Source organism: Furipterus horrens, unplaced genomic scaffold (assembly GCF_987537825.1).
Source record: "Furipterus horrens unplaced genomic scaffold, mFurHor1.1.pri manual_scaffold_10, whole genome shotgun sequence".
Lineage (NCBI taxonomy): Eukaryota > Metazoa > Chordata > Mammalia > Chiroptera > Furipteridae > Furipterus > Furipterus horrens.
The window spans coordinates 78601188-78628531 of record NW_028327180.1 but is presented as its reverse complement, the minus strand read 5'-3'; the positions used below and the strand labels follow the sequence as shown (position 1 = coordinate 78628531).

At 52.1% G+C, this 27344-nt stretch overlaps 1 protein-coding gene and 1 non-coding gene across 9 annotated transcripts in view; both read left to right on the top strand.

Annotated features, from left to right (window-relative positions):
- Positions 1–13508, top strand: part of JADE2 (jade family PHD finger 2) — a 49497-nt gene extending 35989 nt beyond the window's left edge. For all 8 annotated transcript variants that reach the window (XM_090288312.1, XM_090288315.1, XM_090288317.1 and 5 more), the window contains 3 exons: positions 5030–5147; positions 7684–7812; positions 8935–13508. In XM_090288312.1, coding sequence (XP_090144438.1) covers positions 5030–5147; positions 7684–7812; positions 8935–9752 — 1065 coding nt within the window. In that variant the 3' untranslated portion in view covers positions 9753–13508. The remainder of the gene's footprint in view (positions 1–5029; positions 5148–7683; positions 7813–8934) is intronic.
- On the top strand, positions 2638–2826 carry LOC150000789 (U2 spliceosomal RNA). The gene has a single exon (XR_016513791.1). It is a non-coding gene; the product is annotated as a U2 spliceosomal RNA (small nuclear RNA).
- Positions 13509–27344: the final 13836 nt, after the last annotated feature.

The window sequence follows — 27344 nt, the reverse complement described above, 5'->3', positions numbered from 1 at the left end:
CGTGCTTTTCTAACATTGTCACCCTAGGCCTCAGCCCTGGTAGGCAGCTTGGGGAGGCGTGGCCACTGCAGCCTCCCAGAGTTATTCACAGCTGACAAAAAATTGCAGCACTGCCCGACAGCAGCCCAGCGAGCGTGCTGGTGTCCCCTAGCAACCAGCCGCAAAGGCAGTCCAGGCAGCGCAGGGTTCCCTGCCCGGGGCCCTGGACCTGGTTACCAGGAGTTCATTTGAGAGCTGGGCCTGGCCTGAGCGGCAGCTCTCACACACACAGGCCAGCGCAGGAGAGTGGTGTAGGGCCTTTCCTGGCCTTGGTTCTGTTAGCTCTCCCAAGAGAGGAAGACCCCGCCGCCCTCTCCCCCACTGGTACCTGCCTCCTTGTCAGTTGGCCGCTCCCACTTTGCCATGTCCTCGGTGCCTGGGCTGTGGTCTGCTCGGCCTCCCAGAAGCAGTGCTGGCCTGGGCCGCTGTGGCTCCTCGCTCCCTGCATCCCCCACCTTGGGGACTTTCCTAACCTATTCGCACCCCTGCTCTCCCTTCAAACTCTGTCGCTGCCCCCGAGTCTCCAGATGCCCTGGCCCCCAAATCCCCACATTCCCCTCCTTAACCACAGCCTCCTGGTCTCCCTGCTCAGTTTCCCCCCAACTCCCTGCCCTTCACTGTCCCTTATTTTCTTCATTGGCATTAGGTCCACGCCTGCCCCGCCCACATGGAGGCCCTGCCCCTGGCAGAGCCTCACCCAGAAGGAGCCGCTCTCTGCCCCCAGGAGTGACGCCATAGCAGTGAGGAGGTGGGCCCCCAAGGTGCCTGCCCCCCCAGCCTTGGCAGAACCCAAGCCAGCAATGTTCTGCCCCCCGCAACCCCCCACCTCTCTCCACTCTTCCCTCGCGTCACGCAGGACCCCCTCTTGGCAGACAGCTCATGTCTTGTGCCTCAGACCAGACACCTCCAACTTCTGTCCACTCACTGGCTTTCCTGTCTCCTCCCTCCCCTTCTCCTCGAGGGTCCCTTTCCAGCCCCCACCGTGCAGCACAGGGGTCTCTGTCTTTCCCGCCTCCCCCCTTCCTCTGCACAGTTCTACCAGCTTCTGGGTCTGTTTTACCTTCTCCCACCTTCGAAAGCAAACCCTCCCTCCATCTTCCTCTAGTCGTGGGTTTCTCCATTTCCATTCCCTCCTCTCCTTCCCCATCATCCCTCCCTGCTCTCACTTCCTTGCTTCCCAAGCTCCTGCCACCACCACATTCCAGAACCTTCCACCGGAGCCAACAGCCTCCATCTCCCCGGGTCCAGCGGCCACTTCTCCATCCTTGCCTCCTAGCCCTCTCAGCAGTGGTAGTCAGTCGTGCCTTTGTTCTTGGGTAACTTCCTGTTGATTCTCTGACCAGATCCCCCCCTACTACCCCAGTTCTGTCTCCCTCCCTGAGTTCTGCTTGGTCTAGTGGGCACTCGCTGCACTTGGCCTGGCCTCTCAGTGCTGCGCCAGCCCCACAGCCCTGCTCCTCCCACGGCCTCCCTACCTCCAGGGGTGCCCCAGCCCTGGTCCGTTCCAGCTCAAGCTGACCAGCTGGGGGTCCTTTCTGCCACTCCCCCGCCTCTGCGCACACCCAAGTTCTCGCTGCAAAACCTGCTGATTTCAAAACAACTTCATCAAAATGTGAAACCTGCTTTTATTCCCTATCCCTGCCCTCCTCTTGGAGGACTTTTATACTTGATTCTTTTTTTTTCTAAGAGAATGTTTTATCTTTAGAATCAGAAAAATCAATAATGACAATGTAAGGAGCCTGATAGCCTGGGGGAGCTTCTAAGGTGGTTCCCATACGTTGTCCCCCAAAGCCATCACGGAAGAGGAGTTGTGCAGCATTCAGTCACCAGTGGCTTTGGGGGAAAGTAGAGAAGTAGCTGATGATTCCACGGTGAAATGGGAATAAGGTCCAGGTTAGGTTACCACCCAAGAAGGCGGGCCTCGTGGGGGTTCTCTCAAAGCAAGCGCTCTTGTCTTTGATCGCAGGAATACGCTAGATATTCCTGAAGGCGTTGTATTCCCTCACTAGGGAAAAAATGGAGCATTTATCTGGAATATATTGTATTTTTAATATCTATTCATATCTACTACTGTTTATTGTAAAACAAACATATTCAGAATTTCTAAAAGGATTAAAAAATATACCATGAGAAGTTCTAATATCCCCTTACTGTCCTGTAATGAACTGTATAACTCAGCAGCCTGTGCAGCTCACACTGGAGGCCGCTGGCTAGGGCAGGAGCTCTGGTTTTACAGTCGTACATAGGTGTATTTGAGGGCCCCACCCCCAAAGAGTTTGCTAGGCCCCTCAGGCCTGGGAATCTGTGTTTTTAATCAGCCCCCACCCCCACCCCCCGCCTGGGTCTTGATGGCAGTAAGTCATTTGGACTTGTCTGAGGAATCCTTCCTCTAGACTTTCAGATGGAAGACAAAACACAAAAAGCTACATGTGGATTTTAAAAGGAAGTAATTAAGTATAATTCTTGGTTCTTTAGGGGAGAAATATGCCACTCTGGGCCTGACCTCATCTGGCTTCTCACCTCTGAAGGTTAGTTAGGTTTGAGGGTGAGAAAATTCCACAGTGGTATGTTTTAGGGAAGTTTTAAAAACTGGACCCTATGGCTTCTTGACCTTTTGGCTAAGATCAAGTGTAGTATCTGTTCTTATCAGTTTCATATCTGATACGGCCTCTATCTGAGGACTATGTTAAATGGATTTTTGGAGCTAGGAGATGGAATAGGAGCTTGCTCCACCCACTCCATTTGTTTATCTAGTATTGCAGTACTTCCGGAAATGGTGGCATGAGAAAAAGTAAATAAATAAAAATAAAAAAATAAAAGCTGGACCTTGACTGATTTGATTTTAACTTAGATATCGTGACTGGTTTGTTTTGAGAGCTTCTGACGTAGCCACGATCCCATCCATGTCTCTCCATCCCACTGACTCCATGCACACAAGGCTGCGGGCTGCCAGGAAGGGCATAGGAGGCGAGTGTGGGCTGCTGGTGCAGGGGACGGGGAAGGCCTTCTGGAGGTGATAAGGACGAGGTCCAGCCCTGGGAAGAGAGGAGTGAAGGGCGCTTCAGGCCAAGAGTTGGATGTACACCAAGGCTCCGAGGCAGAAGTGGGGTTGACACAGCGGGAAGGTGACGTGGGTAGTGCCGTCCCAGAGGACTGCTGGGACATGAGCTGGGAGGTGACAACGGGTCTGATGGAACAAGGCTTCAGGCTGTGGCTCCTGTTTTTTGATTTTTCAATGTGATAGGAAGGACGTTGTCTGTTTCCTAAGGCTGCTGGAACACAGGGTGACGTACTTCATGGCTTTAAACATCAAGAACTTGTATTCTCGCTGTTCTAAAGGCCAGAAGTTGCCCTTCTGGAAGCTGCAGGAGGGTCTGTTCCCTGCTTCTCTCCAGCATGTGGTGGCTGTCAGCAGCCTGGGGCATCCCTGACTTGTGAACCCATGACTCCAGTGTCTGTCCCAGTGTCAGGTGGCATTCTCCCTGTCTGGGTTGTCACATGGCCTTTCACAAGGACGCTAGTCAGTGGATTTAGGGCTCACTCATATCCAGTGTGACCTCATCTTATCTAATTACATCTGAGGTTCCAGATGGACATATAAAGGGACAGGGGTCACTCTTCAGCCCCACACAGAAGCCACTGGAGGACTGACATTTTCAGAAGATTCACATTTGCACTGTAGGAAGGTTGCTGTGGGATAGCAGAGGGGTCTGTCTGAATGAATGGTTGTCCAGCTGAAGATGACGGAGGTGACTAAGAGGGGAGGTCAGCAGTGCCAGAGCAGGGTGTTCAGGCTGGGCCAGGGCTGCCCGCTGCGGGAGGCCTGCTGGTCACGCACTAGCGTTGAGTGCTGCTAAGAGTCTCCTGCAAGGCCAGGCCTGGAGCCGGCGTTCTGGGATCTCCTTCACAACTAGGCCCAGGAATGAGATGAGGCTGCTCATGCTGACAGGGAGGTCAGATCACTCACCTCCTTTCCCCTAGGCCAGGAGAAATGGGGCTCATGACAAGAGGCTAGGGCTCTAAAGCCCAGAGGTCACTCCCAGGCAGCTCAAGGATAGGAAGCCTGAACTCATCCTTGAAGACAGAACCCAACTGGAGATGGGGTACTAGTTTCAGTTGGAAAGACCCTGGTGAGACCTAAGAGTTCAGTTCAGCAGCTCCTGGCCTGTCCCTGCTGCTGGAGGTTCTGACCTAAACTGAAGATGACACCAGAACCAGTAAGTGTTTCAAGGGAGGGGGCCTGGTCTTGGCCCAGAGAGCAGCCAGTGAGGGTGGTCACCCTGGGCAAAGGTGCCACATGGACAAGTGCCCCCAGGCCAGCTGCAGGGGTGTGTGTCTCCCAGGCCCTCAGAGGCGCTTCCTAGCTGGCCTCCGGGAGTCAGAGCCCCTGCCCTTCCCGATGTGGGTTCTGTCTCTGGCTGAGCGAACATGGCCATGTGGATGTGGAAGCCTTGGCCAGTGCAGACGTGAGCCTGGTCAGGTAGACCCAGGGGGTTGGGGACCGTCTGCCTGCTCGAAGCTGTTATGCTGGAGTTCTCTCTGCTCCATGCACCGTGGCCTTTTGTGTCTCGGAATAGGAGATGGGTTTTGCCATATGGCTGGAGAGTTTCTTTGATGGGAAAGAAGCCTTGGACAGGAGGCAGAAGGACAGACTTTGTGACCTTACGAGGCCCTGATGAGACTTGGTGCACGGTGTACTTGGGGGCATGCAGCCATGTTAGGAGGGCCTTGGGCAACAGCACAACCAACTGGGCCAGGAAGGCGGGTCACCAGCCTGAGCTCACCAGGTACGCCGTCTCTGTTCGCTCTGGCTCAGCTGGGGGCCACAGGGCCAGGCTCTGCTTGGCCGCATGGTTTGGATCAGAAAATTGTGGCTTAGGGCTAAGGACACACGGGATCTGGGAATGGATTCCCAGATGTCCTGGGCAGGTTCGGCTGGGGTGGGCACCCTTGAGTAGTAAGGTGGAAAATCTCTCTTGTGTTTCCCCAGGTTAGAAACCTGTGCTACATGGTGACAAGGCGTGAGAGGACGAAACACACCCTCTGCAAACTCCAGGAGCAGATATTCCACCTGCAGATGAAACTTATTGAACAGGATCTATGTCGAGGTAGGCACTTCCCTGCCAGATGCCGCCACCTCAGTGTGCACGCTCTTGAGGGGCTGGGTCCCCAGGAGGGTGTGTCTATGGGGCCTGGGGCCACTGGCACCCACCCCTGCCCTCCATCATTCAGTTACTGGGCCAAGATGGGGACCTCCCCAGGGCCTCAGGTATGTTTTGTTAGGCAGGGAGCCACAGATTGGACTGTGGGCATCAGGTCTGCCCTCAGAGAGCTTTCTAGTTCAGTGGGGACACCCAGGTAGTGCCAGGGCCAGGGTGGTTCTGAAGTAAGTTACATGTAAACAGGTGTGGACCAGAGGCCCTAGTGGCCCTGTGCTGGCACTGGGACAGGAAGGGCCAGAATGGGGAGCTTCCCTGAGCCCCGCGGGCCTGCGTGTTGATCCTGGAGAAGGCGGCCACACCAGTGAGGGAAGGGGTCCCATGCTCTCTTCTCATGGACCGTGTGTCAGATTCAGGCCTTGTGCCAGCAGTTTCTTCCTGTTTTCTTTTTATTCCTCTGCATCACATGCCTTTTGACAGATCTGGAAATCAAAGGCCAAGGAAACGCTGATGTTGCTTTTACCTGTTAGTTGTGTGGCTGTTGCCAGACACAGGGCCCTTCCTAAAGTCTTCCCATGTAAAGGGGGGCAATGCTTGGCCCCAACAGTGGTGCTCTCGTGTTGTTACGTGCAGTGGAAATAGGTGGATGGAGAGGGGTTTTGAGCCTGGGGTTGCTACTGCCAGCTCTGCCTCTGGGTCAGGCTGGGTCTGGAGTGCTAGGCCCCCACCACAGCAGATGATAGGACCTGGTCCTGCCCACCCCTGCCTGAGAGCCAAGCTGCCTCATCTGCACTTTGGGATCACCACCCACTCTGACTGAAAAAAACTGGAAGTGCCAAGTACAGATGGTGGGTCAGGGCGGGTCACAGCTATGCAGACCTCAGAGCTCACCCTGCGCCCCCAAGGCTGTGGCAGCTTGCTGGCTTTGGGAGCGTGCCTGTTGATGATTCGGTGAGCACTAACCGCGTGTGGGCAGGAGTCCAGGCCCGTGCCTGGCACTGCAGGTACACTGCTGCAGACTGAGTGGACAGGGCTCCTGCCCTTGCAGGACTCACCGCCTGGGAAAATAGCAGGAAGTGATGCCCAGGGGGCGGCAGGGACAGAGGTGAGAGCAGCGGCTTCAGCCGGCATTGATTCTGGAGTGACCTCATGGCACCCACACACGCAGAGGCTCCCAGTCGAAGTGGCAGAGGGCGCATCATGCAGAACTCTGCCTCACAGGGCTCCAGGACCCTCTCAGGAGCTGGGGGGCCACATCCCCGCATTGGGTCTGAGGACATCTGAAGAGAAGACTGGTTTGCCCCTGCCCGAAGCTAACGCCCTCTGTGTTGTGCACTTGACCCCTAGGGTGGGACATGGGCTACAGGCACATTGCCAAGGCCTGTCTGGCCAAAGGGCTGGAGAAGGCTTCCCGGTGGTGGTGATATTTAGGCCATGAGCTGAACCAGGTGAAAGACAAGACAAGGAAAGAGCATTTTTGGAGACCTAGAGACCAAAGCTTGTCTTGTTAGAGAAGCTAGAAGGAGGCCGGTGTAGGTGCAATTAGAGCAGATGGAAGGTGTCTAAAGTGAGGCTGAGGGGTTGCTAGGGTCAGCTGTGCAAGGTCTTGGGACCCTCAGAAGGAACTTGGACTATGTTGAGGACAGTGGGGGCCTCAGAGGCCTCCCTCCAAAGTATCTGGGCACGGGTCCCACGTTACAGATGTGGAGACTGAGGCACCCGGTGTGGGCTTGCACAGGGAAACAACAGCAGAGCTGGGAAGATTCCAGAGCTGGGGCCACACCCCCAACACTCTTAAACCCTTATTCAGAAAGCCCTCCAGCCAGCAGCTGAGATGCTGGGAGAATATTCCTAGCAGCTGGGCCTCCGCCAATATGCCCCTCCCTGCTCCAGCGTTTCTGTGGCTCCTTAGGCCGACCTGTGTGATCATGAGCTGAAGGGATGTGGCGGCCAGGTGTGTACCCAGGGCTCCCATCTCCTGTCTGGCCTCAAAGGCAGACCAGGAGGCCAAGGCAGGAGACTGGCCAAGGGGGCTGTAAAAAGCCTCTGGACTCCTCAGACCCTGTTCTGTTTACCTTCATGTCCAGCTTCTTGGCCTGGCATTCAAGGCCCTGCCCTGTCTACTCACTGCCAGCCAGCCCCCAATCCCCAGGCTTCTCCCAGGATCTGGGGCTGGGTAGGCTGGGCTGCAATGTGGACTCTGCAAAGTGGCCCTCCACCCTCCTCAGGGCCCTAACATTCTCCCTTGGCTCTGTCAGAGCAGCCACGGGCAGTCACCATACTTGCCCATGCCGCATGTCCCATGCCTCATTGGAGCCCTGGTTATCCCAGGCCCCCGAGGCTCTGAGCCTGGGGTACAGAGGCAGGACAGGGTGAGCTGGATGTGAGGTGTCAGGTGAGGGGGGCTCCTGGGGTGATATGCAAGTGATCTTGGTTCTGGCTGAGGCAGTTCAGGATGACCACCTGCTCTTTTCCCCTGGCACAGAGCGATCTGGGAGGAGAACAAAGGGCAAGAAGAGCGACTCAAAGAGGAAACGCCACGAGGGCCCAAAGGGCAGCCCCGAGAAGAAAGAGAAAATGAAGGCAGGGCCCGACTCGGTCCTGGGGCAGCTGGGTGAGTAAGTGGCCGTGCAGGCCCAGCAGACTGGCCTGGCTCATGCCATCCCTCCGCGTGCAGCCCCCGGCCCGTGTGAGGCCAGCAGGGAGCATCAGCAACCCTGCTACACACAGTGGGAGTTCCAGGAGGGACAGCCAGGTTTCAGAGCCCCAGCTGCCATCCCGAGGAATTCCCCTTCTGTAGACCTGGAGGCTGTGCCCAGGATCTCGGGAACTGACTGCTCATCCCACTGGCCAGGGTCTGGGGTAGGAGATTTTCCCGGAGGCCCTGAAGGGACCTCTAGGCCATCTGTGCCCTTCTAGGAGCCCAGCCCTGTGCGTGGAAGTGAGGGCCCCAGAATTCGCTATCCACGTCCCACTCTGCCAGAATCTTTCCAATGGCCCTCTCTTCAGTACCAGGGAACCTTCATGGGGCCACCCAGAGAGTCCCAAAGGAGTGGCCAAAGGCTGGCCCAGACGTCTTCACTGTCACAGACCTCCTAACCGCTGCTCTTGAGGGGAATCCAGTGGTGGGCTCCATCTCCCCGGATGTCACATGCTTCCCCTAAAGCACTTCTCAAGGAATGGAATTAAGCCCCTTCTAGACCTCATTTCTAGCACAGAAGCCCAGGTCGTATTTCTTTCCCTCAGTCTCAGGAAGGGACTACTTGGGTATTTAATGAGAGGCCCAGTCTCACTAGCTGTCCGAAGACCTGAGTAAAGGAGGGATGGCCCATGGCTAGAGCAGGCCCTGACATCCAAGAGGGACCTTATACCCTGATACCTTGCCACCCAATTCATGCCGGACACCCTTATCCAAGTTCCTTGCTTTGGAAGCTCTGGGAGGCAATGCTCATAGAAATCCAGCGCCCCCTCGTGGCCGGAGGGCATTTTCTTCCATCCCCTGCACACCCAGGAAGTGGGTGGTGGGCAGGGCCGGCCTGGTGGATGTGCACCTGTGCAGTCTCAAAGGCCCTTGCTTGGTTTCATGTTCTACCTTGGCCACCTTGAAATTCTCAGTCACTTTTGAACAGAGAGCCTGCAGGGAGAAAGGTACCCTGTGGCACACTGAGGGCTTCCTGAAGAGGGTGGGACATGCACCTGCTGGCATCTCACCTTCCTCCTCTCTCCCCTCTGCCAGGCCTGTCCACCTCATTCCCCATCGATGGCACCTTCTTCAACAGCTGGCTGGCACAGTCAGTGCAGATCACAGCGGAGAACATGGCCATGAGCGAGTGGTCACTAAATAATGGGCACCGGGAAGACCCTGCTCCAGGGCTACTGTCAGAGGAGTTGCTGCAAGATGAGGAGACGCTGCTAAGCTTCATGAGGGACCCCTCATTGCGACCCGGCGACCCCGCCAGAAAGGCCCGCGGCCGCACCAACCGCCTGCCTGCCAAGAAGAAACCACCACAGGATGGGCCTGGTTCACGGACGACTCCAGACAAACCCCCCAAGAAGCCCTGGGGCCAGGATGCAGGTGGTGGCAAGGGGGGTCAAGGTCAAGGACCCCCTGCCAGGAAACCACCACGGCGAACGCCTTCTCACCTGCCGTCCAGTCCTACAGCCGGGGACTGTCCCATCCCAGCAACCCCCAAGAGCCCACCGCTGCTGGCCCCTGACACCCCTGACGAGGCAGGCCCAGTGGCTGCCGACTCAAATGTCCAAGTGCCTGGCCCTACGGCGAGCCCCAAGCCCTCGGGCCGGCTGCGGCCGTCCCGTGAGAGCAGGGGTACCCGGAGATCATCATGTGCCAGGTCTGACACCGGGACAGGACCGCCTTCTACTGTGGCTGAGAGGCCAAAGGTCAGCCTGCACTTTGACGCTGAGACTGACGGCTTCTTCTCTGACGGGGAGATGAGCGACTCAGACGTGGAGGCCAAGGACAGCGGGCTGCAGCGGGGTCCCCGGGAAGCAGGGGCTGAGGACGTGGTCCGCATGGGAGTTTTGGCCTCCTAAGTCACCCTGCCCCTGTCTCAGGCGCTGCCCTGGTCCTCCAACGAGACCTCAGCCCAGTCACAACTGCCATTTCCAATCTGCTGAGTGTCCCAGACCCTCGAGGCTGCCACTCTTGTGGTTTTGTTTTTAATATAGAGAAAGTTTCGAATTCCACACTGTTGTCTTTCCTCTGTGCTGGCCTAGGACATTAGGACTCCTTCCACGGCTCTGGCTGCAAGGACCCAGCCAGGTCCTGGCAGCACCCCCTGCTGCAGCATCCCCGCCCGGCCCTGTGGCATGGCTGGGCTCCCGGCTGGATGCTGGCAAGGTGAAGAAGAGCTCAGGATGCCCGCCTGCTGCCGCTGGGTGACACAGACTGTCGTTTGGGCATTATTTCATGGCAGATGGGCCAGCCCAGGGTCTGCCCACCTTGCCCTCGAATCCCACTGGAGTCCGTTGGGGGGGTCCTGCTGCACTCCACTGATCCCCAAGGAAGTGTCTAATAAGCGATACCCAGCCAGAGTCTACTCACTGTCACAAGCACAACGAGCTTATACGAGAAAGCACTGAGGGGGCGCAGAGGGCCCTGCCGGTTCCAGAGGAACCACAGCCGTTCCTGTCAACCCACATGGAAGGCCTGCCCGCCCACCCCGCGACCCTCCACTCCCTTGCCGCTGTGCCCCTGCCAGCGTCCAGCCCTGCAGCTCTGGGAGGGGTTTCCAGCTCCCTTCCTGAGCAGTGCCACTTACTCAGGGGACTCCCAAGCAGCCAGCCGCCAGTGCCAGTGGAGGGCTGCCCGGGAGGGCCAGTGCCCAGGCGGGGGCGGGGGGCTCAGACTCGCCCGCCGCAGAGAATTGCTCTGGGGCTCCAACTTCCTTCCTTCCTTAGCGGCCAGTCTCGGCCGAAGTCTGGTCACTCCCAGACAGCTGACCAGACCAGACCGGTTGCCTTTTCAAGTTTCCCAGTCCTGCTAAGAGATGAACTGCTTCCTCGGTTTCCTTTTGGGAACTCCTCCTTCCAACTAGCAGTGGGATCCCGGGGCCCAGGTGGCCGTGTTGGCTGCTGGGGCTGTTTCAAGTCTTGCTGGAGGCTCCTGGGTCCTCTCCTTCTGAGCCTTAACCCCCTTTCCCGGCGTGCCCGCCCTCTTCCCCAGCCCTCTCCTACCTTTCCTCCCCTCTCCCTCTCCCCAGGTCCCAGGTAGCTGCTCTGAAGAGTTTTAGTGGAGTGGCCCCAGGGTGATAGCTCAGGGAACAAACAAAAAAGGAATCCAGTGGAAACATGTTGATTGTTTTTCTTTCGTGAATTACTCCTGGGTCACTTCTGCTACTGGTCAAGCCAGAACTTCTCCAACAAGAACCTTGCAAAAGTCCAGTGAATCAGTCGAATCATTCTGTGGATGCCAAAGAATATTTTGACCACAATACAGCACAGCCTGGACCTAACACCTTGTCACTTGGACTTTTTTTTAATGGAGTTCTTTAGCAACAAAGGACAGAACCATGTTCATTGCACACCCCAAGGAGACAAGCCCGAGTTCTTGGAAGAGGATGCCGTTCTGCCACTTGACTGGGAACCGGGCACCAGGTGTTGGAGTTCAGGTCCTGGATGGGGCCCACCGTGGGCTTTCAGAAACTCAGACCCACAGAGAAAGACGCTGGTGGCGAAATTAGCACGGCCAAAGTCTTGACCATGAGGTTCCACCCTGCAAACACAGCGCAGGTCAGCGGGATGGGGAGCGGCTTGACCACTCACCCCCGACTCCAAAACTATCAAGGTACGACAGTGGCATTGTCATCGACACTCAGTTTTATGTGAATTTTAGCAAAATAGGAAACAAAGATAATGACTTAGTTCAGGGGATCGGACCAACGTGTCCAGCGGGAATGGACGCAGCAGGCTGCAAGGATTCTGGGCGCCGCGATCGCACAAGCTACCACATAGGGTTTAGTCTGCCTGCCACCTCGGTAGTAGTGGCCAGTGCAGTGCCGGCAGCAGCGTCCCAACCCCATGATCTGTTTACTGCCTTCGAACAGACCTTCCTTCCCTGTGCTTCGGGTCACAGCCTTGTCTGTGCTAGACTGTCCCGTCTGACCTCACAGGAAGAAAAGGGACGAGCTTAAAGAACAACCAAACTCTCCCCAGGGTGTGGGGGTAGGGGTGCCAGTAATGGCTTAGGTCCAGTAGACTCAGCACTTACACCCCCGCCCCCCAACCTTCATCCATCCTGAGGCAGAGTCTGGGCCCTCTGGATGCGGGAGAGACCAGGGAGGGAGGACAGTGGGTCTGGCTTGGCAGACAGCCAGCTCTCTTCAGGGGGCTTCTGTGCGAGTTGGCCTTTGGATTCTGACCCTCTTCTCAATGGCTCTTGCTTTGTTTGGACTGGGTTGTCCCTGAGGCCAGCCCCAGCCTTTCCTCAGTGGGTGGATGTCCACCTCTCGGATGTCCACCAGGCTGCAAGGCCAGGATTCCGGTTTCCCCTCCTTTCCACCATTAGCCACGACCCCTTCACTCTTCTTCTGGCCTCCTGTCCGCCGTGTGGCCGGCTTCGCCGCCCCTAAGGGAAAGGCGGGAAGAAGGCAGAAGAGGCTGGGGCAGACCCTGCACTTGGCCACATCGGCCCACACTCATCGGCCCTCAGGGAGGGCGAAGCTGCTCTGTGACTCATTCTGGCTGTCACCCCATTTTCCCATTCCCAGCTGCCCACCATCACCTTCCCCCTCATCACAGTGAGAAAGGATAATGTGCAAGGAAAGTATTTTTATGGAGCATAAATGTATTTTACAACAAATAAGGAGAAGAAAGGTAGAGGGTTTATTTTATTAAATGAGCTCTGACTTGGTGGCAGTGTGTGAGCATTTGAAAGGTCTTTGCTTCTTTGGAGAAGCCACCCAGGTTTGCAGACATGGGGTTGAACTGTGAATGTGTGAGTGCACACATGCCAGGGCATGTCTCCCTTGTCCATGTGCACGCGTGTCTGTTGTGGGTGGGCACACTGTGGGGCTTGCTGGGGCAATTCCTAGAGAATCAACTGCTCAACTCAGACATTGGCAGCAGCCGGACTTGGCACTTCCTTGCTCTCTGCCGGATGTGGCCAACCTCTGTCCATGCCCAAAGCTCTGCAGAATGGTCTGGATGCCTGCAGCAAGGCCCTTGGGGAGGCCACTTCCCTTCCATGCCCCTGGCCCAACTGGGCCACATTGGCCAAAGAGCCAGGGCTGGAGTCTGGGACTTTTGGTTGTTCTTTAAGGCACTTCCTGCCACCTTGTCCCTCAGATGCACAACTCTGTGCTCCACGTCGGCTCGGGGTGGGGGGGATGATATGAATGTCACAGGAGGAGATAACCTTCTGTCTTTGTTTCAAAGAAAGTGATGTGCCATTTGTTAATATACAAGAGAAATATTGAAAATATATTGAAAAGAGCAATTTTAAATTATTTTTGGCTTATGTTGCAATATTTATTTTCTTGTATTAGAAAAGATTCCTTTGTAGAGAAAAAATGTATTTTTCATTAATGCAAAGACCTATTTCTCCTTTTGTACATCGTCCGTGTTCGCAACCCTTAACAAGCAATAGAATGTATGGCCGCCCCAGCGCGGCCGGCGCCTGCTGTGCCCTGCATGACTCTGTGTTGCCGCTGCTACGTAGCTTTCCGTCCCATCCTGTCCTGCTCACTCATGGGGGTTCCAGATCCGGCCCCCACCAGGGCCTGTGTCTCAGGAGCCCTTTGCACTCCTCATGTGTTGGCAAACGCAGTTAATAAAGCAATGTTTTCTGTGCTGGCTGGTGTGAGACTTCTTTGTTGCAGTGAGTGGGGCAAGGGGTCTGAGGGTCCTGTGCACCCACCAGACATCGGGCTCAGTGCAACCGCAGTATTGCCTGGGTGTCCCAGGGGGCCCGCTGCTATTGCCTAAGGAGTCATGATAGTGATGGTCATAGTGACCGCTCTGGGCACGCCACACTGGGAGGCTGTGCCTAAAGCCAAATTTCTTTTGTTCCTCGCTGTCATCGCCCCCTGGGACTCAGAGCAGATGGGGGATATACCCAAAGCCCCACCTCTGGTAAGCAGTGAAGTCCCGCATCATAGGCAGGACTGCGGGGTTCTTGCCACCCCCATGAACCACCTGCCTGGGACAGTGGGAAGGTTTGGAAGTAAGCGTGGGCATCTGTCCCTATATCAGGGAAGAATTTTGCCCAAGTTTGTTTTTCCTTCATTATTTTTTGAGAACCAGCTCCATTCCAGGCTCTGGAATGTGTGGGAAATGTCACCATCCCTGCCTAGGGCAGCTCATGGTCTAGCAAGGACACAGACATGAGGGAACTGGGAGTCTATGCAGGCCTGGGCTGATCTCAGGTGCGGGTGGGGGGACATTCAGGAAACACCACCATTCATTCATTCATTCATTCATTCAACAAGAATCTTGACCACACACGTGGTTCTGCCAGTGTGCTGGGTTGTCTACTGTGCATTCACCAGGCCCCTGCCCTCTTAGAGCTCCCAGGCAATGGAGACCTGAAGAATGAATAGTTGCTTGCCCAGGGGGAGCTGGTAGAAGGAAGAGATAAGAAGCATTCCTGGTAGAGGGCTTGGCATAGGGGAAGACCAGTCAAGCTGTGTATGGAGGGGTCTTAAACCTCAGAGCCCAAGGGGAGGCTTTGTGGAAAGGGGATTGAACTGGGAACCTAGCTTCCGGAGCTGTTGACTTAGTCCTTTAAGGCAGAGAATTGCCCCATGTTCTCACCACTGCAATAGGTGGCAAGTCCCCAAAGGCACCTCTAGATCAAAGTTCTATCATTCCACATGTGGAAAAGCATTGGAAGTAAACCTGGGGCTCTCGGAGGCTGCCCACCTTGCTGGGGTTTGGAGCAGCTCTGGCCAGCTGCCCTGGGCTCAGCACCCCAGCCTCTCCCTCCTCCCCTGGCCAGCCCAGTGGTCCAGAAAAGTGATGCAAGGTCCCTCCCACCCCCGTGGGGCCTTGCCTGACAGCGGCTCCAGCTGGTAACTGTGGGACTCCTGTGGGTCTGAGCAGCAATGTTCAATAAAAATATAATGCAAGTAATTCTCATAGCAGGACGTTTAAAGAGTAAAAAGTACAGGAAAAATGAGTTTTAATAATTTTATTTAATCCATTATATCCAAAATATCACTTAAAAATGTAAGTAATATAAAATAATGAAATACTTAATTTTTTTTGTACTGTGTATATTTTATACTCAAGCACATCTCAATTCAGACTAGCCACATTCAAGGTCCACAGCCGTGTACTTAATAGCTCTCCATCGGGCAGCACTCGCTGGGTACCTGAGGACACTAGAATGACCACAGGCACCTGTGGAGAAACCAGGCCAGTGTGAGGGACAGACCTGAATCAGAAAATGCCACGGCTGCATGCAATTACTCACTGAGACTGTGCTGCAAGTGTGAGGCCTGGGGCGGGGAGGCCTCTGCCCCCCATGACCTTCCCTTGTTCTCGCTAATCTCCTGTAAGTAGGTTCTGGGGCGCCATCTGCTGCCCGCCAGGCCCAGACGAGATGCCTCCAGCTCCAAGTGCTGAGGCCCAAGGGGCCAGGGCCACCCCGCATTCCCCTGTCTCAGAACTGCAGCCCCTCAGCCCCTGCACTCCAGCACCTCCCAGTGCAGAGAAGAATCTTCTCTGTCAGTTTCAGGAACAGGGAGGCAGCTCACCGCCAAGAGGCCTCCCAGGAGAAGAAGGCATTGGCTGAGGCCTGCTGGGTGCCCAACCCGGGTGAGTGGGTAGGCCAAGGAGACCCAGGCCCTGCCTTCTTGCAAGTGGCAAAGAAAGGCAGGAAGTCCACTGTGTGTTGGAGGGGGAGCACTCCATGCTCCCAGAGTTGGCCTCGGTCCCTTTATTGCACCTGTGTCTGTGCCCAGAGTGGCCAGAGGAGGCAGCAAACGCCCCTTCCTTCTCTTGGAGAAGTCTCAGGACTGAGGCCCAGCGGGAATGCAGTTCGCTCTCAGTAGTCTCACAGTTGCCTCCCCTTCACAGGAGACCCCCACGCTTCAGCCTCACCTGGCCAGGCTCTTAAGGGGGCCAACTCCTTGCACTATGAGAGCTGAGCCAGCCCCCCGCTGCCCCTATGGGTGTCTGCCCAGCTACTGCTCTTCATCCCGATGACTCAGGCAGAGGCACATGAGGCTTCCTGATCACCAGCTGTTATTGCCCAATCAAAAAAAAAAAAAAAATCAACAAATTGGTGTTTCTCTCTCTCTCTCTCTCTCTCTCTCTCAAATCAATCAATAATTTTTTTTTTAAATATGAATTTTAGCCCTGGCTGGTGTGGCTCAGTGGGTTGAGCGTCGTCCTGCAAAATGAAAGGTTGTCAGTTTGATTCCTGGTCAGGGCATAATGCCTGATTGCAGGCTAGGTCCGTGGTTGGGAGTGTGTGTGAGAGGCAACTGATCAATGTAACTCTCACACATCATTTTTTTCTCCCTCTCTTTCTCCCTCCCTTCCCCTCTTTCTAAAAATAAATAAATAAATAATTTTAAAATACGAATTTTAGGGCAGCTTTTTGGGGCTCAGGCAGACTCATTCCCAGGAGTCAAAGGGAGAGAGGAAAGGAGGAGGGATTAGTCAAGCATATGACTTAAGGGGTGAGCTGAATGGAGCAGGGGGCTGCTCCACCCCCACTGCTCCTAGCCAGCCAGGAGTTCAGAAGCAATCCACATCATCCATTCTGCAGGAACCTGGATCAGGAAGCAGAGGCCCTGGTGCTGGCTTGTCAGGGAGACCTTCAGTGGGCTAGACAGTAGGGTTGCCTGATTTAGCAAATAAAAGTACAGGACATACAGTGAAATTAGAATTTCAGACAAACAGCGAAGAATGCTTCATACAAGTATGTTCCAAATACCACATCCTGTATTTTTCCTGGCAATCCAGCGGGAGGCCTTATGTCCTCCACGACACTGTGTCCTGCCAGAGGGTTGGTGCTGGCATGGGATTCACCGTCGTGTATAAACTAGACCCGATCCAAGACTGTTCCCACAGCCCCAGAACGCTCACCCCTGCAGTGCGAGAGCAGTGTAAAGGGCTGCTGCCCGTGGCCAGCACAGGCAGGGCCCAGCCCGCACCTGTCTTACTGCTACAGCACCCACCGCATCTCACTTCCCAACGCAGGGCTCAGCAGAACTCAGACATGTCCTGGAAGGGACCCAGCTCCCTACAGCTCTTGAGGCCCCAGCCTCTTTATTTGCTGACTCTGGTCGGCATCTGAAAGCATTCACGTTGGTTACAGCACTATTCACTATAGTCAAGAGGTGGCAGCAACCCAAGTATTCACTGATAGATCAATGGATAAAGAAAATGTGGTAGATACAGACAATAGAACGGTGTTCAGTCTTGAAAAGGAGGGAGATTCTGATACATGCTGCAATGTGAATGACCACTGAACCCACTATGCTAAGTGAAATCAGCCAGTCACAAGAAGACACATTCTGCACAATTCCACTTACCTGAGTTATCTAAAGTTCCTATGATGTATGCAACTCAGACACAGGAAGTAGAGTGGTGATTGGCAATGTCGCAGGTGGGCACAGGTAACCAGGTTCTTGGTGATCGTGGACCAGGAACTGAACCGAACACACAGTTTATAGCAGAAAGAGAGAGAGAGTAGATCTATTAAGCATTAGTGCACTCCACAGAACAAGGGAGCGGGCCAACTCCATGCAAAGACTGGCCTCAGGGGCTGGAGGGATTCTATCCTTAGAGGGCCGATACTTCCTGGCTAGTTTTGGCAGGCTTTTATTGCACATGAACAAGTACTTATATTACTTTTAAGGTACTGCACAGGTGGTCTCCCATGATTTTCCTTGATTGGCCACTGGGCAAAGGGTCCCACAACGCTAATTTATTATAATGAGGCAGGGGTCATGTAGCATCTTCTGCAGTCATGATTCATCATGATTTAGCGCTTTTCCAGAAAGGGGGAAAAACTGGTCTTAGAACAGGGCTTCTGTCCAGTATGGATGTCCTTTGTCTTAGCCTGGGGCGCCTCTGGAGCTTCCTCCTTCCTGAGGAACTGGTCTTAGAACAGGGCTTCTGTTCTGGATCAATGTCCTTTGTCTTAGTCCTGGGGTGCCTCCAGGTTTTCCTGCCTCCTGACTATCTCCTGCCTCCGCAGGGGTTGGGTGGAGGCGGTGTGAGTTACCCATGGGTGCCAAGGCAGGTGTGGGTGCTGGGGGTCTGGGCACAGTAGTGTGGTTGTTGACAGTACCGTGCTGTGCACCTGGAAATTGTTGGGAGGGTAAATTTTTTTTTTCTGCCATTAAAAAAATAAATACTATACTGGAGAAAAAGAAACACAACAATCCTGCTACATTCAATAACATACAACTGCTTTGTTGCAACAACAAACTTAATATTAAGCAAAAGATGCTACTGTAAAACATTAAAAAGAAAAAAGAGTTCATCTGTTGGGCCTCTGCCTTTCCTGGGGCTCCCATGACTCCCTTAGATCCCCAACTCTAACATTCCAGCTTCCTTTGATTATTGCTATTCCCCTCCCCAAGGCTTTTTACACAGTGCTGTCGAGAAATATAGCTGACCCAGGAGTGAGGAGACCAAGGTTCAACTCTCCTCTCTGCCACTGATTTAATGTACCTCCGTTTTCCCATCTGGACAATGGGAGAAGAGGTTGGGGATACTGGGATCTCTAAAGTCCAGGTACTGGGAGGAGGGTCCATGGTCAGAGGATGCAGTCAGTGAGGGTCAAGTGAGAGCCTGTAAGTTAAGGTCCAGTGGGTGGTTGGCAGACTGGCTAGGTGAGCCCCAGACTGGATTTCGGCAGAGGGAGAGGAGGAGGAAGACTCAGCACCTAATCAGAATGCCATTGGCTGCTGATTCATCTGTCACCAGGTGAAGGGGGCAGTAGGCACATCGTGGTAGCCTTGGGTATGCTCATTGGACAGGGTTTGAAGCCTGGTTGGGACAGTGACAGGGTTAAGCATGAAGCAGGGCCTGAGGCACTGGAAGAAAAGTGAGGCATCTCTCCTGCAAGGTTGGAGCTGGGGCCCAGGCCTCACTGGTAGGGCTGGAGGCCTCTGTGTCCCCTGTAACAGCAATTCTAGGTGGGCTCACCCTGCGCCTAGGTGTTCGTGTTCAGTGGGCAGTCCCCTCACTCCCCTCCCACTCTCAGCTAACATTAGCTCCGTGCAGCCACGCAGGTGTAGAGACTTTATCCATGAATGCATCATGAAGGAGAAAATGGCTAGAAATGCAGTCCTGAGGACCTTGGGGTAATAATGGGGAATTCGTGGCCTGTGTTCTGGCCCTTTCTGGGCCTCAGTTTCCTCACTTGTTAAATGAGGATGGGAGTTCCTGCTGGGTCCACCATGCAGGATGGCTGAAGGCGCTGAGTGGGCAGGGGTGTGAGGTGGGCAAGGTGAGGAGCCAGGGGAGGTGTCAGAGGCTGGGGGAAGCAGAGGGTTAGTGAGGCAGCTGACCCGAGGCAGGAGGCCAGAGGAGCCTGTGCATGTACCTTCATTTCCTGGAACCCGAGCCCGCATAGCCCTGTTGTTTACAGGTTCTGTGTGCCTTCCTGCCCTGGCTGTAAACAGCTGGTGCTCAGCCGGGGAAGCAGCTCACATGCTGCCTCTAACAGTCAGCTGCCTGGGCCTGAGAAACCCTCACCTTCCCGCATTCGGGGCTGCTTGTGGCTATCCTGGACACCTGCAACCTTGTCACCCAAGATCCTGGAGGTGGCTGAAGAACACATCTCTCCTGTCCCCACCCCCCTACCCCGTTTTGCAAAGAAGGAATGTTCCATTGCTAGGGATTGAATGTGATCAACATAAAACAGAAGAGCAGCCAGGATTTGCAGCAGAAGCCAAGGGGGAAGAGTGACCCAGCAAAAGCAGGCCTCCTGGTAGATGTGCTGAACTGCTATTTTGGGGCTCTGGGTGAGCGCCTGATTCTGGTGACAGGTGCTTGGTATACAAAGCCTTGCTTCCACATGCCAGCTGTAACACTCATGCCCGTTGGTTTACAGAAGTAAGCCTAGGAGACCTGGCAAGGAGGTGCGGGGGCGGATCTGACTGCTGCCTCATCCCATGTAAGACTCACAAATGGGCTCAAGTCAAAGGGAGAGCAGTGGCTCAGGAGTCAGAGGAGATGCTCAAACCTCAGGGATGCCCCTCCCCTCCGGGAGCATTTCCTTCTAGTCAAGAAAGGGCACGGGGCTGGCCCCAGCCTGGGCCATCAATCCTGGGCCCTCAGGGTTGGGGGAGGCAGGAAAGCTTGTGCCCAACTAATTACCTTCTCTAAGAGAGCCTCTGAATTCTAGTGACAGAGAACCTGTCATTTTTAAAGCAACCTAGTGCTATGCCATCTGTGTTAAAAAAAGAAAAAGAAAAAAGAAAAGAAAAATCTTCCTTAAATTTAACTGCAGTTCTCCCTTGAAACTTGTTTTTATTCATTGTCGTCCTGAGCCCCTGGAGCCACAGAGATCAAGCCCAATCCACTCGGGGCTCTTTGATGAGTTAGAATTCCCCACTCACGTGACTTTCTTTTCAAGTTCAGTACTTTCCTAGGAGTTTAGAGTCCTCGATTTCCACTACCTTTCCACTGCTTGCTGGATGGGATCACCAGGTCCCCACACTGTGCAGGCAGCCAGTCCCAGGTCAGAGGTTTGTGGAGAAAAGGGTCAAAAAGGGGACAGGTGATGTCTCAGTGCCCCTCTGTCCCATCGTACCTGCAGAGAGCCCCAAACGCGGCCTCAGCCAGGTGACCTGAAGGTTGGCAATAGCGGCTGTTTCAATAGCTTCAGCATGTGTTTTCGTTTTAACCCAAACCAGAATCTTTCCTGTTAACAAAGAAAAGGCCTTCCCAGCTGAAAGCTTTCCTGCAAAAAAAAAGGTTTATTAAGGCATATGCTAGCCAGAAAGTGAACCCAGTCCTGGGGCACACAGCACGACCTGCTGGCCGCAGGGCCGGGCGGACACCACATGGCGGCCATCGCGCGGATGAGGGGCTCCGTTCCACACCAAGTCTGAGAGTGAAAGATGTAAGTTGTTTGAAGGAACTGGCTACAGATAAAGGGGGTGGGAGGTGAAGCAGGGTGAGTTCTGGGACGGGTGCAGGGCCCTACAGAGGAAGTGTTTGCCCTTCAGGATGGGCTGCTGGCAGCAAGGTTGGTGGGGGCGCCTGGTGGCGTGCGGCTCCTCCTGGTTGGCTGCTCGGTGCTCTCTTTTAGGTAATCACAGACTAGCCTCCGGGAAGGTCATTCCAAGTCACCACACACACGCAGGAATGGGAGCAGTCTTCTGCTGGTTTTGCCCTGCAGTTGTTGACGGATTAAGCTCTCTTTGTCTCTTCCTTCTAACCTGTGGCCTTGCTGAAATTTAATTTAGGACATCTCAGTTTTTTTGTGGGTTTTTGTTCGTCATTCCCTTCGTCTGTACCATACTTTCTGAGGCATATGCTCAATGGTCACGGTGGCATTTTGAGAAGAACACACGTCAGTCCAGAGGGTCCCACCTTCAAACTGCAGGCCCTCATCCTGACAGTGCCCCACGAGCAGGCCATCCTTGCCTTGGAAAACATGGCAGTGCGTCATAAAATGCTGGTTTGGGAGTCTGTGTGGGAAACAGGTTGAAGTGTCGGGGGGGGGGCAGGCAGCCCTGCTCTCCTGCTTCTCCCCACCTCAGGCCTCATGCTCCGCGGGGGGTCCCCTCTACTTGTGCCTCTTCTTGCCATTCTCTGTACATGGTCTCCATGGGCACCGAGCTCCACCAGCTGAGATCACACTGAGCCCTCCTCTGCCAGGCCTGGGTCTCTGCTTTGTAGCCCCCTGGGATGCCTCTCACGCCCCTTCTCCACTTAACCAGTTGGTACTCCTTTAAGATTCGACTCTGATGTCCCCTTTCTAGAAACTGCCTCGAGAGTTTGGGGGCCTTTGCTTTCTGCCTTCCCCAGTGCCTTCAGCAGATCTCTGCCCATGTTTCATTAGGTGATGCTAGCCCCTTGCAGACCGGTGTTGAGGAAATGTCTGCTGAGTGAAGGAAAGGCAGGCAGAAAGTGAGGCCAAGTGCCCCCAAGCGGAATCCTCAGTAAAGGCTTGGTGGTAATGAATGGTCTCCTGTGAGGGCAGGGCTTTGTGTGTGAGAGAGAAATAGAGAGAGAGCCTAGTGAGTAGGGAGGGACCCTATCCCCCGTTTTGCGCAGCCCAGCACTGGCGCTGCAGGGGTGGGCAGAGTCGTCAGGTACTTGGAAGCCTCGAGGCTCTTCTTCTCCGAGGAAGAATGCAGCTTGAGGCCCAGAGAATCCCAAAGGGGCCACTGCCACCTGACGGCCAGAGGACCGATGATTCTGAGCCTGCCCCCAAACAGAAGCCAGGGTGGAGAAAAATGCAGACTATTCCCTGAATAGCTTCCTGCCCCTGTCGTCTGCTGCCCGGCTGTTGGGAAAGCAAACTGCATTACAGGCGCCATCAGAGCTGGGTCGCTGCAATGGAGCCCCCCTTACAAACCAGCTGCCACCAGAACAGGGCTAGAGCTCTCCTGGCCTGTCCCTTACTCAAAGAGGGGCTCTTGGCCATGCAGGTCTCAAAAGCGAAGTCCCTGAGATGGAGAAGCATCAGCTTGCCTCTCTCCAGACTGCAGTCAGTCAGGGTGGCTTGCCAACCACCAGGTGGGTCTAAAGACTTCAACCAAACCCTTGCCCTTCCTAGGAGAGAACTCTAAAAATGGTGCTTGATAATTATTTGTGATCTCTCTAGTGTCTGGGATTTTGCTAATTCCGGATGAAATGGGACTACAATTCCACTGTTGAATTTCACATTAGTTCCTTTTAGCTCGAGAAAGCAGTAAAGAAAAATTTCCGGTTTGACCCTGTGTTTCTCCCTGTCCATCTGCACCTCACCTTCAAAGAGTTCTTCCCCCTTTTGCTCTTTGATGGGAGGAATGCATTACCCCTTAACCCAAGCCCTTTCACTGCGGTCAGGGGAGAAAGCGCTTCTGTCCTTCTTGCAACATTATCAGCTTGTCTGCAGTAGCACGTTGCCATCTCTGAAGTCTGAGTGCTTTTAATAAACATCTTCAATTGTTTGCCACAATGTCCCAAATCAAATTCCATGTTCCAAAGCAAGGCTTATTTTGTTTACTAAATAACAGACTTGGTGTCTAATTTTAAATAAATTGAGATAAGAGGCTTGGTAAACAGAGGCCCTGACCCTTGCCAATTAACTGAATCCCCAGCAGAACCCTGTGTAAGAGGTGTGGCAAAACCAGGACCTTGTTTTAGGATCTTTGTTTTGTTTGAGGCCTTCTGTCTTTAATCATCAGGTTTCTAAGATGTTGTTCTTATCTTTCAAAGAGGATGGTGGCCACATGTACACCGTTTCCTAGGAAGTTTCCCTGTTTCCAACAAGGTGCTTTTCACACTGGGCTGTGGGCTGTCACTTGCATTACTGGTATCTTTGGGACAAGTATCAGAGTCTAGCTGATGATTATGGAGCTAAATTCAAGAAAATGAGCTAAATAAATTGGACTTTATTTTCTTAGCATTTGTCCCTTCAACACAATTACTATTTCTATCTACTTAGTTTCAATTCAACAAATAACCAGAGTCCACAGGTAAACCTCTATTTGATGGACCCAACTGTAACAGAACTAACAGAACGATTGGTTATATTAGAAGAGCGGGCACAAAGCTTGTTGTCATTCTGCACATGGTTAGTGGGAGGGCTAAAGAGATGGCTGTAGAAAGGTTTTATATTTTGCATTTAAGTCTCAAAAGTAGTTTTTGATAATCACCACCAAAATGTTTTTTTTCTTCACTGATTGGCTAATGCTCATTTAGTGTTGTTAGAATTTAGTATTGTTATATTGCTGCTTCTCCTAAATGAAAAAAAGTCACACTGGCACCAGAAAACCTGAGCAGCTTGTTACAGATTCAGATCCCTGCCCTCCACCTCCACCCCACATCTCCCGAATCACAGTCTTCAGTGGTGTTTTTTCCATGTGTGTGTGTGTATGTGTGTGTGTTAAAGCTTCCCAGGAGATTCTGCTGCATACTAAAGCTATGGAACCTTCATGTAGATAAATCCAACTGGTTGCCTTAGTTTTCACATTTCAACAGAGTCAGCATTGCGGAAGTCCTACTTCCTTCTGCCCATAGTTGTGGTCAGTACTAAGCCTCAGTGCTTAAGCAAAGTTTCCTTGGAATCCTTGTACAAAGGGAAAGTGCTATTATTTTCACCATTTCAAAGTTGAATGAGTAAAATGAAAATTACAATTGGATGATTAAAAGGGAACTTGATACTACGGATTTTCAAAGACCAGGTTAGTGTTTTATTTTGAGTCAAATTCATAGGGGGCGAAGCGATAATAGAACATAATAAAAATAACATACAAACACAATCCAAGAACATTTACCATCTATTGTATTGATAGTTCTTTGTAAAATACGTAAAGGTAAACAGAAACATCTTTATATAAATTATGCTTAACAATATGTATATACTGTAAAACAACTGTTAAAATTTACACTAAGATGCTAGTGCAAGCAGTGTACAAAGTGCAAACAAGGTTAATGATGAAAAATGAATCACAACCTCACCACTTCAGCATACTCTGCATTTAGCCAAATACTGGAGGCCTCACGTGGAAAACACCTGGATCACTTACAAAGTCACTGGATTACGTCTGCCCTGAGCACTGGCAGCAGCTGATGGAGTCCAGGTTAGGAGCAGCACCAAGCAATACAGAAACCCATGTAGAGTTGGCCATTCTGATGTGAATCCTTATAAACAATTCCAAACACAACTTGTATGTCAAACACTGTAGAACTGTCAATGCCTTTTACTCTCCCCCCATTTTTCATACACATTTTTTTTTACCTCCAAAGGAATTTTTTTTGTCCTTGCCTGAGGACATGGTCATTGATTTTTAGAGAGATGAGAGAAACATTGGTTGCCTCTTAAACCCACCCTGACTGGGGATGAACCCACAGCTCAGCATGTGCCCTGACTGGGAATCGAACCTGTAGTCTTTAAGTTCACAGGACAACCCTCCAACCAACTGTTCCACACCAGCCAGCGCTTACCTCCAAACTTTTTAAACTAACATGAAACCTAATTCCCCCCTCCCCTACCTGAAATACATGCTGAAGAATCCATCCACGCTAGTGCAGCTTTTCCAAAAACAATTCTGTGAAAAATCACACAAAAGCCTTTCCCATTTCTGCCCTAAAATCTATTTGGGGTGAGAACCCTCATGAAACAAAGTGGACTTTGCATAAGTTTGCTTACTTTACTGATTTCTTTGGATTCTGTTGAGAAGTGTGGTCAAAGCCCTGAACAATCAATCAGTGGTATTACATATATTAGCTATTCAAGGTTCTAAATTATGAGGACAAAAATTAGTTGGTTCAGAACTGCATCTCTGATAGACCGTAAGTTCCCTCATACTCGGGGGTCTTTTTGTCCAGGTGTGGGGTAGGGATGTGTGTGAGGGTTCAGGACTAGAACCCTGGTTTAACAAAATCCCACTCACTTCACACAGAGGCACAGTCCCCTATTACAAGAACTTGTTTTTCTTTTTCATCATTTGGTTACAAAGTACTAATCTGCATTTCAAAAGAAGGGCAGTGATGGAAATAACCGGAAGCATCAACATGTAGCTTTGAGAATTTAGTCCTTCATTGAAGACATATTGTTTTCTGAATCCATTCTTAGAGCAAAATATCAAAGGTTTATAGAAAACCTTTAATTTCCTATTAATTTATTTTTCATGCTTTCTTGGACATTTTTTTTGAAGCATCACCAACTTTTACATATGTTTCAAATGATCCAAACATCATCCTCTAAGGAAAATGAACACAATTTTTTGAGAGACTTTCCTTTATATTAGCTACTATCAGAGTACTATGGTCAAAATTCATTTTGCAATAAATCCTTACCAACTTCAGTCATGTAAGTGACTAACAAGACTGAAATGCCACATTGAGTCACACATCAAATACACTTTTACAAAATGTGAAACTTTCTCCTGAATCTCTCAAATTATGTCAACAAAGAAGTATACTGTTTTTTTTTTTTTAATCCTCACCAGTTGTTTATTGATTTGAGAGAGAGAGAGAGAGAAACACTGATATAAAGGTATAGTTTTTAATGGTGGAACTTGGGAAAATGCTGTATTTTGAATGTTGTTGATCAAATCATTTTGCAGAAGGCAAGAAACACTATTATCACAGCTATAACCCTATTTTAATGATTTACAAGGAGCTTATGTACTGGAAAGCACTATAGAGAGAGACATGTGAGCCAGCTAAAAACTACGGAAGAGAAACAATGTTCTGCTTATATGTTGTAAACCACAGTAAATTTGTTTATGTACACAGGCACACATGACTAAAATTGAGATCTCTGCAGGCAACATCTGAATCATACATCTTTGGCACTCAGAGATACTGGGTTAACTAAACCATGGTAAAGAATAGTTTTCCATATACAGTCATCCCCTGTCTTATCCACGGTTTCACCTTCTGAGGTTTCAGTTACCTGCAGTCAGCCATGATCTAAAAATATTATACTGTATAGAAAATTCCAAAAATAAAAGGGTCACAATGTTCAGTTCGGTGCCATTCTGAATGAAGTCACATGAAGTCTGACACCGCCCGCCTGTTCTGCCCTGGTCACGAACCATCCCTTCGTTCGGTGTCTCCGCTCCGCTCGAGTTCCGGTCACCTGTTTTACTTCACAATGGCCGCAAAGCACAAGGGCTGCGGTGCGGGCATTCAGACACGCCCAAGAGGAGCCATAAAGTGCTTTCTCAATACTGTCTGCGGCCTCAGCGCCCCCCCCCCCCCCCGGTGGTCCTGGAACTTACCTCCGTGGTATACAGGGGGACGACTGTGCTTTAGGAAATGTCTATTCCCCAATTTAAAAAATGCTAGACTCTCCATTCTAAAAATTCACTGAGATAAAGACAAACTGGAATTTATCAGCTGAACCAGTTACCCAAAAGTATAATTAACAGCAGTCACTGAAATAGGTGTGGGATTAAGAATCTCTTTAGAAATATACAAGTGGGCTAAGACTTTGTATTTTTAGTTTTGTAATTAAGATTTTAAAACATCTTTTGGACAGCGCCTGATCTCTATGGAGCTGAACCTTAGCTTGTATACAAGAGTTAACAATTAGGTTTTCACACCTTACAGGGGAGATACAAATTACTCTGTATCCCCGATAGGACTAGATCTACCTGCAAAATTCGCCCCAGGCGCGCTCATCCACGGCACCGGCACAAGCAGAGCACGTTTTCCCCCGGGGCCTCTGCCCCTCCCTGTCCTCCCGAAGCGGGCGGGGACTCGCTGTGAGCGCTCTGAGGAGTCCCTGAGCTGGAGTATGGCCACTGGCTGGGGACTCTGCAGGCCTGCGTCCCTGGCTAAATGCAGCTTTTTTCCTAGGGGTTCAGGCCACACGAATCTTACATCTTTGGGAAAACATCCACAGTTTAGACATGGTCCACAAAGTGACTTTGTTTCTTTGATCCCAGGGTCAGAGCCAGAATGAGAATTCTGGAGCAAGATATTTTATACCAGAAAGTATGCTCCCCCTCGAGAGAAACCAGTAAGCTTTTTCCTTTATACCAATTT